Source organism: Ailuropoda melanoleuca, chromosome 6 (assembly GCF_002007445.2).
Source record: "Ailuropoda melanoleuca isolate Jingjing chromosome 6, ASM200744v2, whole genome shotgun sequence".
NCBI lineage: Eukaryota > Metazoa > Chordata > Mammalia > Carnivora > Ursidae > Ailuropoda > Ailuropoda melanoleuca.
The window spans coordinates 89,897,153-89,914,624 of record NC_048223.1 but is presented as its reverse complement, the minus strand read 5'-3'; the positions used below and the strand labels follow the sequence as shown (position 1 = coordinate 89,914,624).

Sequence of the window (17,472 nt, the reverse complement as noted above, 5' to 3'; positions counted from 1 at the left end):
GAATATAACGGTGAGCCTCATTTCAGTTTCAGCTTGTTTCTGTAATAGAACTGCAGGTATTTTTGAGCTGTGCAGAAGATTATTTTTAACATTTCGAGCACTGTGTGATTTACTCTGAGTAACTTACAAAAAAATTAAGCTCAGAAATTATTTACTGAGCTGTAGCAAAAAAATAAAAATTACCCATGATTCCCTAACTCAGAAATAATCTCTTTTAACATTTCAATGTATTTTCTGCAACCTTTAAGAAAATGTTTTCATTGAATAAATCCAGCATCCTGTGGTCTAGGCATTTGAAGAAGAGGCCATTCCTACCCTCAAGGGGCTTAGGAAGGATCTAACACACAATTAAAAATACGAGTGATACCTGTTATGGTAGGGTTAGTATGGGGTCCTAACTAGTGTGGATATAACAAGGAAGAATTCTTAACCCATCCAGAGAGAAAAAGGAAGACTCTGTAAAAGAACCTCAGGGCTAAAACACAAGTAGATGGCAGCTAGGATAAGGGGAATCTCGAGAGATCAGAGGAATATGTGCTTTGTAGGAACTGAAGACAGTGCTGGCAGGTGGTGTGCTGAACCACAGAGGCAGATGTTGGGGTGGGAGCCGTGAGAGAGGTGGGGGTGAAGAGGTGAGCAGAGGTCAGTCCTTGTGGTCTCATAGGCCAGCTTAAGGTGTGTAGATTATTCAAGAGCAGTAGGCAAACACTAAAGCCTTTCAAGCAAAGGGATGAGACATTCAGATTTTGCTTTTTTGAAATGTCTGTGCTAAAGAGTGTAGTAACCTAGGTAAGAGGTGATAGTGGCCACACCTGGAGTATCAACAGTGTAGAAGGAGAGACAGGGTGCCTTTCTTGGAGGTAGACATGACACGAACTCCGTGTACGTTGAATAGGTAGAGAACAAGAGGGACGGATCAGTGATGAAACATGGATTTTGAATTTGGGCACCTGGATAGTGGGTGACAGTTCTTTCCATTGGGTTTGGAAACATGGGAGGAGGGCAAGGTGGGGGAGGATGTGGTGTGTGGTGCTGTGGGGACATTTAACTGGAGAGCCAGCAATTAGACATCCAAGCATATGGTACTTTGGAGTTCAGGAAAGAGATCTGGGCTGGGGACCTAGATTTGGTGTCACCCGTGTGGAGGGAGTAATTGCAGCTATGGGAATTAATGAGGTAGCACGGGGAAAGTATACGTAGTGTGCATTTAGCTTCAGATAGTCAGCATCCTTGTTGGGCAGAAAAAGGTGGGGGAGGGGGAGAGTGGCAGTGATTCTGCCTCAGAATGAGTGAAAGGTAGGCCACGTGACCTCAGCGTCCTCAGTCAGTCTTGGCTCCCAGTTGTCTCCTGTAGCATGAGCTGAGCGTGAGTCTAGTGCTGAAGAGATTCCCATAGTTAGTCTGACTTTTGCTTGATTTTCATCTTATGTACCAACTGGCGCCCAGCTCCCAGCAGGACTGAGGATGAAGTGTGGCCACAGTAATGGGAGTATGGATTTCTAGGCACAGGCAAAGGGATTGGTCAGACATGAAGAGGGACACTTGTTCCAGTGTGATGGGGGGAAGGAGGGCAGGATGGTGCACATTCAGTCAGTTACCTGTGGTGTGCAATGTGTCAGGATATTTTGGTTACAAGTAGGCAAAACCTTACGTTGAGTCAGATGTTCACAGCGTGTGTGATACCCCTAGGAACCTACAGAGGAGGTGGGCAGTAGACACAGCATGATCCGCAGCTCAGTGATGTCAGCAGGGTCCCAGGGACTTCAGTTTTCTCCTAAGGTCAGTTCTCCTTGTAGTCATCAGATCTCCTTGCACTGTAGCCCAGCTGCCCAGCAGCCACTGGGCTGTGTTTCCTTGTTCACATGCGCTCGGAGAGACCGAGAGAGAAAAGTCTCCGCCAGCCTGGAATGGAAGTCCTTCCTTCCTTACTCTGAGTGAACCAGTCTTACCAGGCCGAGTCGAAGAGTGAATGGCGCCGGGAAGGGGGCCGGGTACTGTGTGCTGACAGCTGTGGATGAACCCGGTTTTCTGCTTCTCCCACAGCCAGGCAGTGGTCAGATCCCCATCAAGTACAAGTGTGGGAAGAAAGAGGGAACACCCGCACAGAATCGTGGTTCTATTGGGAAGGAGAGGGAGAGATGAATGTTGAGATAGTGTCCATCACAACCAATCTGCCAGCTCTCTATGTGAAAGTGAGTTGGAGTGATTCCATAAATAGTTTTGTTTTATAAAAGACTTCTTATGAGCATTTTTCCAGGTTTTTAAATAATCTTCAAAAGTGATTTTAATGGTTCTGTGATATTCGATCTTATTTATTAACAAGCCCTTATAATATTTGCTATATGACACTGTTCTGAACACTTTACAGGTATTAACTGACTTAATCTTCATTTAACCCTATGTGATCAGTACTGTTATTATTCCCATTTAAGATGTGAAACTGAGGTTCGGAGAGGTGAAGTAATGTGCCCAAGATCATGCAGTTAATGTGTGCAGAGCTGGGTAGACCCAGGCAACGCTCCTAATGACCAGCTTGTGCTGAATTAAAGGAAGTGGAATGGTTTGTTCAACACTTGTCTTTATGGACGTTTAGGTGGCGCCCACTTTTTCCACGGTGTAGATAGTGCTACAGTGGATATCCCAGTACATGAGTGTGTGTTTGGGACTGCGGGGTCAGTGGGTGACTGCTAAGACTCTTGCTGTGTCGTGCTCTGCTGCTTTCCCCAAGAACAGTGCAGCTGCACGCTTGGTGTGGGCTTCCAGGGGAAGCGGTCACTGTGATGCCCCCCCCCCACGGAGAAATGCGCAGCACAGTGTCATGAAAGCAGGCCGCGGCGGTCAGGAGACTGACCGTAGGCATTGCTGCGTCTGCTGGTAACCACGTCGCCTTGGGGATGTCAACCTTCGGAGCCCCTGAGCACTGCAGCATTTCTGTCCTGCTTACTTCCCCACGGCTGGGAGGTTGATTGAGATCCTGTGGGTGAAAACTCCTACGATTCTCTATGTCTGAAGAGATACATAACACCTTCCCTCACCTGGAATAGAAGAGGAAAGGAAAGTATTTTTGTTATGTAATTTTTGTTTCATTTTCTTTTACTTTACAGTAGATTTCACTTACTGGGTGTTAACTTCAACAGCTTTTTCTTTAGAGAAAATATCAATAAATTTCCATAGCTAGGCTTTTCTTTTTCAAACTGTTAACCTATTTGTTTCCTTTTTTGTTTTTTGGCGGTTAATCATCCATATGCTGTCATTCACTGTTGTGTTTTCTTCTTGGACGTTTTGGATGCAGGTTCAAGGGGTTGGGTCCGACTATAATTGTCTGTCCAACGACAGTGATGCATCAGTGGGTGAAGGAATTTCACACGTGGTGGCCTCCGTTCAGAGTGGCAATTCTACATGAAACCGGCTCCTATACTCAAAAAAAGGTAACACTACAGCACTTCAGTACCTGTTGGTTTGCTTGGTTTTGAACTTCTCCATTTTACCTATTTGTTTCACCTTTGATCCCTGTATTTCTTAAATGTATGTTCCTGTGTTTCTTTTGTGCATTAACTTACTGATTTAATTTAGAGCTCTGTTATTTTCACAGTAATTGTGAATTTAGACGTTATCATTCTCACAGTTCATAGTGGCCTTGAGACGTGTTTGTTGTCCAGCAAAACACAACTGGGCACAGACAGGGCACCACAAGCCTGCTAGCGTGAGTGGGGCCATACACTGGGGGCTTACAGAACAGTTAACTAGTCGGATTTGGGCCATTAGCAGCTGTCCACAGTTTTAGGAAAGTGTAATGTAACTCCTCATCGTTAAATGCATCTAACATGCTTTTCAACATTTTTAATGAACAAAAGGACAACCTGCCATTTTGGGAATTTCCTGATTTGTTGCTTTTCCTATTGTTGTTTTTTAGTTAAATTGCTTTGTGTTCCCTGAATCCCTGGTCATCATGTAAGCATAACCATTGTGTTTTGAAAGTTGGATTTCTTCACTTATTTGTAGTTTTAGTTACTTGATTAAAAAGGAGGTTGGTTTGTGCTCAAATGGGTAGCATAGAGAGGTTGTATTATGCTTTTTTAATTCTCAGCTCTGACCGTCCAGACTGTAAGCTGTGTAAAGTGCCCTTAAGCGTTTGCTGAATAGTTGATAATTACATTTCTTCACCGTGGGTTTACAGGTTACTTTATTGACATGAAGTGGCAGTTTGTTATGAGTTCTTTCTTACCCAAGTCTTTGGAGCTCTTGAGTGAGCTCTCCTGTGCCCCCACGCAGCGCGCCTAAAAGAGCTGCTGCATGTTTGCCTCACTGAGTTCGACACACGCGAGCCCCTGAACTCCATGGTTTCTGCAGTTTCGCTCAGTACCCCTTTCCTCCAAACTCCCATTTTGTTCACGATCATGAGTACATGGAACTTTTGATAGAAGTGAATCAGGAATATCTATAATCTGGTAGCTCAAGTTTGATGAAATAGAATCTTGCTTATACTAGCTGCTGTTAAAACCAACTGACTTTGCCCTGAATTTTAAATGGTAAATGGAAAACAAACTGAGTGAAAATAATTAATGAAGTAGGGTTAATGCTGTGATCAAAACAAAACAGTGATTTTTAACAGCATGAAAATAACCATTTGGCTTGTTTTTCTAGTCAGACTGAATTGTTGTAACTATCTTTTTGTCACCCTTGTAAAACATTTTTGATATCTTTTTTACTTCCATCGTCTGTTGACATTTCGTAATGTTCTGTATTGCAAAATCCAGCAGGATTCATTACTTGATGTTTCTCTTTAAAAGGCACGTTTTCCATATGTTCCTCTTTATCCTTTTATTTTCTTTTAGGCTACTGAAGGGCATATATTCACTTTCACCTTTATCATAGCTTACCTGGATTTCCTCTTTTATTATAACCTGAAGAACTATCTTCATATAAATGAAATGTCTGTGTTGGTGCCTTGCTTCCGTGTTTGGCAGGCAGAACTTGAGAGAGTAGATATTTCACTTTGCAGTGATTCCATCTTCTGAAGTGGTTTTGCACACACAAACACATGCATGCATGTGATTGTTCATAAATTTTTTTGGTGCTTTACAGTTTGCTAAGGACCTTAACTTGAAGTTTCTTATTTTTTTTTAAAAGATTTTATTTACTTATTAGAGAGAGAGACAGGTAGTGACAGAGATAGTGAGAGAGCACAAGTGGGGAGGAGAAGGAGAAGCAGGCTCCCCGCTTAGCAAGGAGCCTGATGCGGGGCTGATCCCAGGACCCTTGAATCGTGACTGGAGCCAAAGGCAGATGCTTAAGTGCCTGCGCCACTCAGGTGCCCTCTTATTTAACTTTTGAGGAAAAGCGGTAGACGTATGTTTTTCCTCTGACTCTTAATTAACTCTGTTGTTTCTTTTCCATTATAAAGTATCCCAGATCTCTAAAGATGTAGGTTGTTATACAAAAGACCAAAAAGGTGTTCTTTTGCATCTTACAGACCATACTCTTGACTTAGAAACAGAGTTTATTATTTATTATTGTTAATATCAGTTTATTATTTGTGATGAAGACTCATTGAATATACTTTAAATCCTTTGCGCAGACCTTGTTAGTAACACTTCCAAGATCGGAAATCCAGCTGCTAGGGGGCACCTGGGTGGCTCAGTCGTTAAGCTTCTGCCTTCGGCTCAGGGCGTGATCCCAGAGTCCCGGGATCGAGCCCTACATCAGGCTCCTCTGCTGGGAGGCTGCTTCTTCCTCTCCCACTCCCCCTGCTTGTGTTCCCTCTCTCACTGGCTGTCTCTATCTCTGTAAAATGTATATTAAGAAAATGAATTTTTCTTAAAAAAAAGAAAAGAAAAGAAATCCAGCTGCTAGATTCAAACACCCAAGTGACATTTAATAACCTTTGCTCCTTCCTTTTTATATTTGTTCATGAAGATCTTTGTCACCACCCCATGCACACCTGTTGGCTTGCAGATAATGTGTTAGATTGCAGTTAAATATGTTTTTTAATCATATTTCAAATATTCTGTCAGTGTTGGTCTGACCTCTAACCCGGCATCTAATGCCTGACTTCCTTTCTATTCTTATCAGCTAAGATTCTTTTTCTACATGGGGGAGCTTTCTGTGCCCACGGGCCTGTCCAGATAATGGCACTCTGAGATAGGGACATTCTGTGCTGGAGAAAATATGAAAGAGAAGAGAATTTCTCTTTGGAAAATTTAAAAGTACTAATTCAAGAATTGTTCTGCTTATCACTCAAGTAGATTGTCTTTATTTTCCTAATGATTTGTTGTAGCAGATATGACATAAAATTTTGAAAATTAAAAATTAAAAATTTCATTTAGAGCACAGACATCAGATCAATTTCTGAATGGAATGCATCCATCATTCTTCTTCCTTACGTTGCCTTTTAGCTTCCCACCTCTCTCACCATGTGACCCTGTATTATCTTTGTTAACACTCTCTTTGACTGACAGTGTAATTTAGAATTACCAAATGTAAACCCAGCAACCATGCAGAAAAATATGTGGCTAGTGTTTTCAACCAAACAATCAAATCAGATAAAGACATTTTCAGTCTTCTAGATCTTCTTTTAATGGTCAATTGAAATCTCATTTCATAGGAATCTAAGATTTCCTTTTCTCATTATGTTTTGTGATCCCTTTTTTCTTTCTTTCTTTTTTTATTTATTTATTCGACAGAGAGAGAGAGACAGCCAGCGAGAGAGGGAACACAAGCAGGGGGAGTGGGAGAGGAAGAAGCAGGCTCATAGCAGAAGAGCCTGATGTGGGGCTCGATCCCATAACGCCGGGATCACGCCCTGAGCCAAAGGCAGACGCTTAACCGCTGTGCCACCCAGGCGCCCCTGTGATCCCTTTTTTTCTAACATAGAGAAACTTGATACATGAGTTGATTAACAGACGTTTGTTGAGTAACTATAAACATGACATTGCAGGTAGTTGACGCTGTTAGGGCTCCAAAAAATGGATATGATGTTTTTAACTGACCTTGAAAAGCTAGCCATTTTCTTGGGGAGAGAAAATGTACTTATGCCGTAACTCACAGTGGGTGGTGGCATCTTTAGCACTGTGTTATGAAGTTTATTTAATTGTTAAGGACCCTTTTTTCAATTTGTTGGAAGATGTTTAATGAGAAATTTCTTGCTTATATTCTGAAACAGTTGTCACTTTGTCTCTTCCACCTTTTCCTGCTATATCCTACAGATACGGTAATTCTGTGGAATATTTTTGATAAATCAAAGAGTTTTATCTCATTTTGACAAACTCGTGGCACGTAGAGGCATAAGGGTAGGAAATGCAAAAATAGCATAAAGGTTCCAAAGTGTAGCTTTTGTCATTACCAGACCAGGGTTTGAATCTTGGATTTGCCATTTTATAGCTTTCTGAACTTGGGCAAGTCACTTAGCTTCTGTGAGCCTAGTTTGATCTCCAAAACAGTGAGTATTTTTTGGTAATTTTATGAAGAGTTGAGGTAATAGATATGCACGAGAAGCTTAGTGTTGTCCTTGGTGTGTGACATTTACTCAGGTAATTCTTACTGTTAGAAACAAAGAATGTTGTCGACCCATTCTTCTTGGTAGTCAAAAGAAAAGATGCGCTGCTGTTTCTGACTGATTCAATATAAATACTTGGCTAGATTGAAGGTTAACACTTGCTTTATCACACGTGTTCGTGGGCATTCATGTCTAGACCTTTTTTTCTCACATCCAGATGCATTCGGCCCCAAAAGGAAACAATGAAATAGCGTGTTAAAATTTTTTTTGCGGAACACAAGTTGTGATTAAAGAACAAACCACGGTAAAACATGGCTGTTTGATGAAACTGCCATCACGTGTTCTTTAAAAAGGCCCGTTTTCTGGAACACTAGAGTCAAAGGACTTGACTTTTTAAAGAGCTGGAAGGGAGTCAGGCAAAAACATAACAAATAAACGTAGAAAAGGGCCACGTGTTCCCTCAAGTATCCTAAATATTTCAGACCCATTCCAGGTACACAAATTATAACAAAGTGATGTAATTCCTATTAACTTCAGAGACGGTGTATACACCTGATACAAGAAATGATAGATGCTATGCTTGTTCTGTGAGGTGTATTGTAAAATTATGTTGCTGGAGCCCTTTTTTTCTTCATTGTCAGCACAAATCCTTGTTTATTAAAGGTTTAGCTTGAAGGAAATTTTAATTAATTACAGGTGCAGTAAATCCTGCCTGGGAAGCTGCCGTGCTGTGTTTACCGTGAATGGCCTTCATGTGCCTATGCTCCACTCCGCTCTCCCTGCTGCCTGACAGTGTGATTTATGGCTGTTGTTTTCTACCAGTCCACTGTTTGCCCTCTAGGAGGGATTGGTCTCCTGAGCCTCCATAATAACAGCAGCACTTTCACAGACATCTTTTAATGACAACAGCACTGCATTCAGTAAGTCAGGCTAATTGCAGATGTACCCTATTAATTGCAAAAAGTAGGAGAGGTTACATATTTTACAAGCTTTTAATTTGAAACCGCCCGAGATGATTTGTCTTAAGTGTTTGGATAGAGACGTCCATAATATTCAACAATTCGCCATTATTGAAACTCCAGACTAGGCCGTTATAGAATTCTGAGATTGAATCAGGTGAAAACAAATAGTCTTAGATGGTGTTTTTATCCAGTGACTGTTAAGTGGAAGTTACATTTTCAATAGGGGCATTAAAAAAAAAAATTTTTTATGCTTCTTACAAAAGTGTCTTTTTAATTCTTACTCATCATCATACATCTTTCTGAATATGTTAGAAATTGTTTATTTCTATGGCTTAACATTATGGAATTTTCCAAATAAACTTCAGTCCTCATTAAACATGCAAAAGAAGCTGAACATGGTGCCAGTGGTGTGTATTTGAGAGGCTTGGCATCTCATTTGTTCAGCTGCGGTGAAGTGACATCCAGAATCCAACTTGAGGTGGCATTCCCTGGGGGGGGATTAAGGGAATTGCCATGGTGAGTCTTTGCATCCAGCAGTTATAAGAGTTGGAGGGTCCTGAGCAAGTGGACCCACATTTGCAGGGCTTGGCTGCGACCCAGGGGACATTTTATAAACGTGGGTGGTAATTTGACATCTATTGGTTTTGAAGCCCCAAACATTTGTAGTTGTTTTCATCCCCCTCTTGTCTCTGTGCGTCCACAGAGCTCCAGGCCTGGAGGAGAGTTGGGAGGGACATTCTCTGTTTGTGTGCTGCCTTCTTGAGGCCTAGCTGCTTCATGACTTTTAGCAGCCACTGCTCTCCTGGCGGGGGACACGGGGGTAGGGTTGTAGCAGTGGCCTGTCCATAGTCTCAGTAGAAGGTTTAGATGCAGAGCAGCTATTAGCATCAGCTCCGGCTTCTGAAAGTCACAGGGCTGGAGGGAGAGGCGTTTGAGCTGGAGCAGCGCATCTTTGGACAGCCCGCTTTCCTTCATGGGCGCTGGTCGCTGTGGTGGCCGGTGGTGGATTAGCAGTGCAGTCAGGGCGAAGGGGAGGGAGGCGAGTCCCGGGAGAAACCTGTCTGTGTGTTTGTAAGGCTGTGAATGCTGAGGTTTTTCCTGTGCATTCACCGAAGGTACGGAGTTGGGAAATGGTGAATCAGGTGTGGTCTTCAATGTAGGACTGTGCAGGCATTGAAAACCGTGACTAGGAGGATGGCAAAGTAGTAGTCACGGTAATATAGCTCTCCCTGTTGAACCTTTAATGTGTATCCAGGTATCATCCTTGTTCTCTAAAGCAGTTTTATAAACTCAGGAGTTTTGAGTGTGTTATGAGATGAGAGTCATCTCTCCCTCGTTTTTCTCTTTCAAAATTTTTGGGCTCTTACTGCACCATTTTATACTCTGTTAAGTTAAAAAATATTCCAATCCTAGTTCATTCACATAATACTAAAATCATTTTTGAAGATGTTGAGTTTTATAAAATTTGTATAATTGTGATTACATGAATTATTGCATTAGGTTTCCTGATATTTCGCTCTTCTTATATTCCTGTGATGAGTCTTATTAGGTTAATATACGGCTAGATTTTATTTTTAAGTAGTGAATCTCTAGTAGGGAGTATATGTGTAAGTGTGTTGTGTCTGTCAGTTTTGAAAACAAATTTTTGCTAGCCTTGTAGTAATGAATTAAAACGCGTCCTGTCTTTTTCTGCATTTTGGAATAGTTGAACAACAGGGTGGATTCCTACTTTGCTTGTGAGACCCTTTGGGTGTGGTTGACTTTTGGTGTGAAGAGCATACCATCTCTTTCAAGTTCTTCCGTAATTGGTCTGATCGATTTGTCTCATTTTTCTTGGGTCCATTTTGGTACTTCACTTTTTTTAACAGTTGTCCTCTGTCAAAGTGTTCAGGGTTTTGGCATGAGCTCGGTAGTGGTAGTGGTGAGAAGACTCATTTGTGTACAAGTGTCTACATCTGGGTTGTGCTCTTTTGACACTCTCACGCTGTGCGTCCGACTCTGCTCCATGGGCTGACCTGACAGAGCTTTGTCTGTTTGTTTTTTTCAATGAGCTGTTTTGTTTATGCTTTTTCAGTTCTTCCAGTTTTGTTTTTTAATGGTCCACTAAGTTTTGTTTTTATCTTATTCTCTCATTTTCCCTTTTTAGCAGATTGCGTTGACTGACTGCTCAGCTTGGCTTTAGCCTCAGTGGCGTGTAAAGAATGAGTATTCTTTGTGTGGTCAGAAACTCTGCTGATAGCTATTAGAAGGAGCTCATGGATGCTGGTGCTCAGATCATTTGTGCTTTAATATTTGACCTCTTGTTTTCTTTAATCTTACTTTCTCTCTTCGGGTCTGTCGGGTCCCCTGCAGGCTGTGCTGTCCTGCTTCATCAGTGCAGCTCTGGGGGCTTTGCGCCCCGGTTTGCTGCAGGACTTGCTGGTAGGTGAAGGTGCGTGGCTCGTCCTGTGTGCACTGTCTCGTTTAAAATATCAAGTATCCCTCTTTTTTTTCCTGTTAGTTTCTTTTGTCTGCTATTTGTATTTCTAGTCCTGCCCTGTTTCTGTTTGCATTTCTTGGGTAATTCCCTTATTTTCAGCTTTCAGTGCCAGTCTCATGTGGGTCTAAGGGTTTGGCCGTGTGTACACACTGGAAAAGTCTTGCTGCTAATAAGTCACTGTTGTGACTCCTGGTACATTTAGTCTGAAACCAGCGATCGTATTTTCTGTTTTCCTGATTTTTTTTTCTATTTTCTATTACTTTTTTCCCCTAGAGTTGTTTGATAATTCTACAGTCTATTTCTTTTCTTGTATTTATGTAACAGCTATGGATCAGTAGATGGGCTTGTTTTTTACAAATGTAATCCAGCCTGTTTTTTTTCACAGTTAAAAAGCAGACAGTGTCTGCCACCTCTGCCCCTTTTATTTTTCCAGTTCTTAGTCTAGGTTTTGTTAAACTAAACAAGAATTATAGTGACACTTAAAAATATATCCCTTTTTATATTTTAGATTTATTCGTGACAGTTTCATTAATATTTAAAACAATGTTTTAATATTTACTTACTGTTCTAATACAGATTTCCCTGCTATCCAGAAAGTAGAGCATTCCTGTAGAACCTTTCATACGCTGAAATGGCTTGAAGTGAAGAAGCACTTACCATCACTTTATATGAAGAAGATCTTGAGCGTTACCAGACCCAAACAATAACCTCTCTTAGGCTTTTCTGATACCTTAGGATACATCTTGCTAACATGCACAAAATAAATTGAGATAATGCATAGATGCTTATAGATCAGTTCAAAGCTACGGCGCTTGCTGCCCAGATGCCGACTGTAGTTCCCGGGGAAGGGGTTTGGTGGAGCCACTCTTGTGCTCGCTGTGTGCGCTGCCTCTATAGTGGTTCCCTGAGTGACAAAGACTGAACGCTGTTTTTGCTTTTCACCCTTTTTCCATAAAAGTGAAAATCCTCTTTGGCTTTCTTTTGGTTGACAAAAACAGGTACTGATGTAGGGATTTTGTGAAAGTGAAGAAGCTAACTGAACTTTGGAAAAGCAGAGGATACCTGTAATTTTTTAAAGAACTGGCATACATGCTACATGTAATTTTTCCTTAAATTTTTTTTTCTTTTACAGTTAAGTATGAGGCAGCATTGCCTAGTATTTAGTTAATACTAGCTTTGGAGTTGGCTGCCTGTCTACGTTCAAATCATGACTCCACTACTTACCAGCTATGTGACCTGGTATATTATTACAGTTTCCTCCTCTGTAAACCAGGGGTTTGTAATAGGACCTTCGTCCTTTTTCAGGGAGTTGCTGGGAGTGCTCTGTCTGTGATGAGCATTCTGGGTCAGGGAGCTCCGCCGTCTGCCTTCTGCTGAGTGCTGTGTGTTTTAGGCACACTTTCTTCTGCCCTTGGAAAGGGACTGTGTTCTTTCAGTGACCATACCTCTGCCTTGGCTGGAGATAGAGTGTACTATACCTGGCCTTTCTCTCACTGGTTTATTTTCTGGTTTTGCCTGTCTGGAGGTGGAATTTATTTTTTCTGTCAAGCGTGACTGCTAGTTTGGATCAGTGCAGAATTCCAGGGTCAGAGCATTTCCCCTGGAATTTTGGAAGGATTGTCTCCTTGCTTTCTGACAGTTTAGTGTAACAGAAGAGATGTCCAGCCCAGGTGGAGTCTTTTTCCTCTGAAAGAAATCTTTTCTTCTTCTATTTTGTTCTGACTAGACACTACAGCGGTTTCTCTTTACTTTTGGAATTCTAGTAAGTATATGCCTAGGTATAGGTCTCTTTCAGTGTTTCTGCCTGACACTCCATTCCATTTGCTCTGTAGACTCCTGTTTCTCCTCAGAACTTTTTTTATATCTTTAAAAAAAAATCATTGCTTTAATATCCTTTTTTATTCTTTCATCCTGCAATTCATGTTCTGCATCAGTAGAGCGCCTGGATTTGTCTTTCTTGTCTCCTTGGCTTTTCTCTCATTTTCTTTTTCTTGTTTTAAAATAATACATCACTTCCCATCTATCTTGTTGTTTTAAGTTTAACAAGAATTGACACAAAGGGTATTTTAGAAAAATAAATATTGGATAAGTGTTTACGTATTATAACTTTTTCTAGGCTTCTCTTGAGGGCCCTCTTCCTTAATAGATCTAGTAGTCAGTGTTAACCAGTTACAGATTAATGAAGCATAAACTTCCAGTCCTGATAATGTATAATTGTAATCGTATATATTATGATTGTACACATATTTTTAAAGTGCGTTAGATTACATCATGGAAAGGTTGCCATTTAAAGGATCATGCTCATTTAGTTTATTTAAGTGAGCTTATTTAAAACTGGCTTTACCATTTTATCATCCTTTTAGGAGAAACTAATTCGAGATATTGCTCATTGTCATGGCATTTTGATCACTTCTTACTCCTACATTCGGCTGATGCAAGATGACATTAGCAGGCATGACTGGCACTACGTGATCTTGGATGAGGGACACAAAATTCGAAATCCGAATGCTGCTGTCACCCTTGCTTGCAAACAGGTATGACCTTTTATAGCAAGGGAGATTTCCAGGTGGAAAATAGTATTTAATTGAGAATAAACTCTGCTTTGAGTAACACACTTACTGACTCTTGTGCCTCTGCATGAGGAATTTGAAATACACATTTTGCCTTAATGCAGAAAATTCTTTATTCTCACCCATAATCATGGTTTTAAAAGTTCTCATCGTTCACATTACTGTCTCTTATAGGGGTCAGTTGTTAGAATGTAACCAAATCCAACTCTCATCCCTAGTATTCAGCTTGAACAATAAGAAAAATTCTTCCCTGTTTATTTTTTCTGTATTTCATTAAAATGTCTGCATTTTGGAGATGATTAAAACGATATGTAAAAGTGTTAAATAACCAGGATTGTGTGGGAATATCTTGGGGTAGGGATCGTGTTCATCTCTTGAAAAGTGAATTTAATAAAAAAGTGTTTTCTTTCCCCAAATAGTTCCGCACCCCTCATCGCATCATCTTGTCTGGCTCGCCGATGCAAAATAACCTCCGGGAGCTGTGGTCGCTCTTTGACTTCATCTTCCCAGGGAAGTTGGGCACATTGCCCGTGTTCATGGAGCAGTTCTCGGTCCCCATCACCATGGGGGGGTATTCAAATGCCTCCCCAGTGCAGGTAACACATTAGGCAGGTAACACTTCTAGGCATTTTGATATTTACACTGTTCCTACCTAATAACTATACTTTGTAGCCAAGTCATTCATAATATAAGGGAAATGGCCAAGCTTGTGAACTGGTATCTGCCAAAAATCACGAAACTATTTTTGCTTGACAGCTCGTGTTTTTCCAGATGAGTTTTAAAAAAATCATATAACGTATTCAAAACTGGTCAGAAACTATGAAACAAGAATGAAAATCAGTTCTGGACACTATAAATAGTGTATCTTATAAGACAGAGTAAAAGCTTAGGAAAAGGGAAGCCTGGGAGGATTGAGTTGTTCAGAGAGGACTTAATGCAACACTTAAAATGTCCCTTAACCTGATTCTGGGAAAACAGACCAAGAAGAGTGGGGCATTCTGGATTAGGGCAGCGGTGTGAACACAGCTATGCTGTGTGGCCACAGTGAGAGACATGGCTGATTGCACTGGAGATGCTTGTGGGGTAGCAGGGAAAGTGTGGATGCCAGAAATGGGGCCTTGAAAGGGAGGCAGAGGTTCTCAGGCAGCAAAGAGCCACCGAAGGTGTCTGAGCAGGAGGCTGAAAGAGGGCTGCTCTTGGAGGGTCACTCAGGCTGCAAGTGGTGATGGGATGAAGGCTGGCTTTGAGGGACCCCCAGGAATTGTTAGGGGTAAGGGTGATGACCTGGACCCAGACTTGGGTGGTGGTTCTGAGAAAGAAGGTGGAGAGCAAAAGTTCCAAGTGGCATCTTTTTCCGTAGAACAAATAAGATGTGGGGGCTGCTAAGATAAAGGAAATGGGGTAGAGGTGGTGAGTTTGCTACAGCTGACGTCTGAGGTTTTAGACCGGGGTGACTGGCAGAAGTTGGGGGGGTTGTTACAGGAACATTAGGAGGTTGACCTGAGGGTAGTTTGTGGCATGTGGAAGTAGACCTCAGCCGTGGTGAGGGGGACAGCCTTCAGGCATGGCCTGTACCTGCCAGGTCATGACTGAGCCAAAAATAAAGCCATCCACCAGAAGAGACATTTCCGTGTTTAAAAATACTTAGAGAAAGAGTTTTAGACCTTTAAAATTAGGGGATTGTCAAAAATCATTTTAATACCTTTTATATTTTGAGATGGAATGACGTATAACTTTTATAAGAGCCCCTCTTCTTCCACGGAATTCCTGCTGTCCTTCATTTATACCATTCTTTCAGAAATTTTATTTTGAAATGATTTCAAACTTTACAGAAGTTTCAAGAATTATAAAAAGAACTCCTGTACTCTTTAACTAGATTCACCAGTTGTTAGCATTTGCTAACATTTTGCCACAGTTGCCTTATCTTTCCTTCCGTCCCTCCTTCCTCCTTACCTACACTTCTCTGTACACATGCACACAAATTTATACTGTTTGTTTTTCCTGAATCACCTGAGAGCAGGTTGTAGGCATTATGTCCCTTTCCTCCAAATCCTTCAGTGTGTATTTCCTGAGAACAAGGACATTCCACTATGTAACCACAGTAAGAAATCCAAATCAGGAGGGAATTTAACACCGATACAATCCTGAGGTCTGGTCTGTAGTCATTCATGTCTTGCCATTTGTTCTAGTAGTTTCCCTGTCTCTTTAGTCCTTCTTTAATCTGCAACAATTCCTCTAGTTTTGTTTTGCCTTTCATGACTTTGATATCTTTCCAGACTATAGGCCTCGTATTTTGTAGAATGCACCTCACTTTGGGTTTGTCTTCCGTTCTCTGTGACTTGTCTTCCTCAGTGCTTCACCTCTGGAGGCGCATGCTGTCGGTCTATCCTTCATGGGTGGTGACAGTTGGTGGTGTCTGATTACTTGGGTAAGATGGTATTTACCAGATTTCTAAACTCTTCAAATTAATCACTTCCTTTGGAATTAATAAACACTTGTAGGGAGAGACGTGGAAACCCTGTAAACATGGTCTCTTTCTTCCTTGACATCCTTGTGTTAGAAGTCTGTGTACTTACCTGTTTTCCCTTTGTAGGTTATAAGGTCCTTGGGAGCAGAGCTGTCTTTTGTTGTTGTTTGTTTTGTTTTTTTAAGATTTTGTTTATTTGAGAGAGAAAGAGCATGAGCAGGGGGAGAAGCAGACTCCCACTGAGCAGACTCCCCCCTGAGCAGGGAGCCCAACGTGGGGCTCGATCCCAGGACCCTGAGATCATGACCTGCTCCGAAGGCAGGTGCCTAACTGGCTGAGCCACCCAGGTGCCCCAGAGCTGTTGCTTTACATTTGCTTTTTTATTCAAGTCCATGGTTGCCGTGAGTTACTAAATCCCAAGAAGATCGTCTGTCAGCAGATATTTATTGTGTGAGGCTGGGGCAAAAATGATGAGAGGTGGCTGGCAACCAGAACCTTCCCTTGAATAGTGTTCTCAGTCCAGTGGGATGGTCATAGTACAGGGTAAGGAGGACCATGATCAGGGGAGATATCCAATATCACAGCTTGTGGGAGTCAAGAAAGGCTTCCTGGGGGACAGATGACTGTGCTAGGCTGAGGAAAGCGAGGGGGAAGAACATTAACTACCAAGAATATGGCTTCCTTCTTGGCTTTGCATGTTAAGCTTAGATTTTAGACCCGAAAAGAAAAAAAAAAAACTAAAAAGAACCTCATTTCTTGCTTAAGGTTATTGAGACTCAGTGGTTTGGTGACTGGCCTGAGGTCCCCTCAGCTTTGGAATAGGCAGAACTGGGGAGTAATTATCACTCTACCTTGTGAGGAATAGGAAGGAAACATGGACGTGCTCAGCTAGGTCTCCATTTTCCATGGCACTGGGAAATTGGGAGTGATAGTTAAGAGAAATACAGTTGGAGCCTTACCGTGTGTGTACTCAGAGAGACAGGGAGGCAGGTGGGAGGTAAATATAGAATCGGCTTTATTGCCTGAAGCACAGGATTGCCTAGGAAATTTGGACTGAGAACATGGCTGGACATCAAGGCTAAAATTGGGTTTCTTAGTCTTCCTTGCTCTCCCATTCCCACCACATCCCAGAGTTTTAATTCTTCCTCTGAGGAGAGTTGGGTGTGAAAAACAGACCCGTTCCCAGGCACTGTGAGCTCTGACCCCTGTGAGTTCACCACAGTGGGCCAGGAACAGGGAGGGGTGGTGGAAGGAGTACTCTCCAAAGGGGTGGACAGGCAGGAGAGAGAGCGGGAATGAGCGGCCAGACCATTCACCAACCTAGCCCTGGTTTTCCAGCATCATCATCCAGCTCAGTCGTGCTTCTGGAGGAGAGAAATGTGAGTAGAGGTGGGGATGTGGAGATAGTTTCCTTAACATACTATATATATTTTTAGAAAGAATTGAAACAGTGTACTTGCTTCCGTGGTGGGACTGTAATGTCATGTTAAATTTTGAAA

At 41.8% G+C, this 17,472-nt stretch overlaps 1 protein-coding gene across 3 annotated transcripts in view; it reads left to right on the top strand.

The window, feature by feature from the left end:
• The window catches only part of ERCC6 (ERCC excision repair 6, chromatin remodeling factor), a 72,807-nt gene that overhangs the window by 36,259 nt on the left and 19,076 nt on the right, over positions 1-17,472 (top strand). For all 3 annotated transcript variants that reach the window (XM_002927115.4, XM_019807866.2, XM_019807868.2), the window contains 3 exons: positions 3,293-3,428; positions 13,300-13,470; positions 13,926-14,102. In XM_002927115.4, coding sequence (XP_002927161.1) covers positions 3,293-3,428; positions 13,300-13,470; positions 13,926-14,102 — 484 coding nt within the window. The remainder of the gene's footprint in view (positions 1-3,292; positions 3,429-13,299; positions 13,471-13,925; positions 14,103-17,472) is intronic.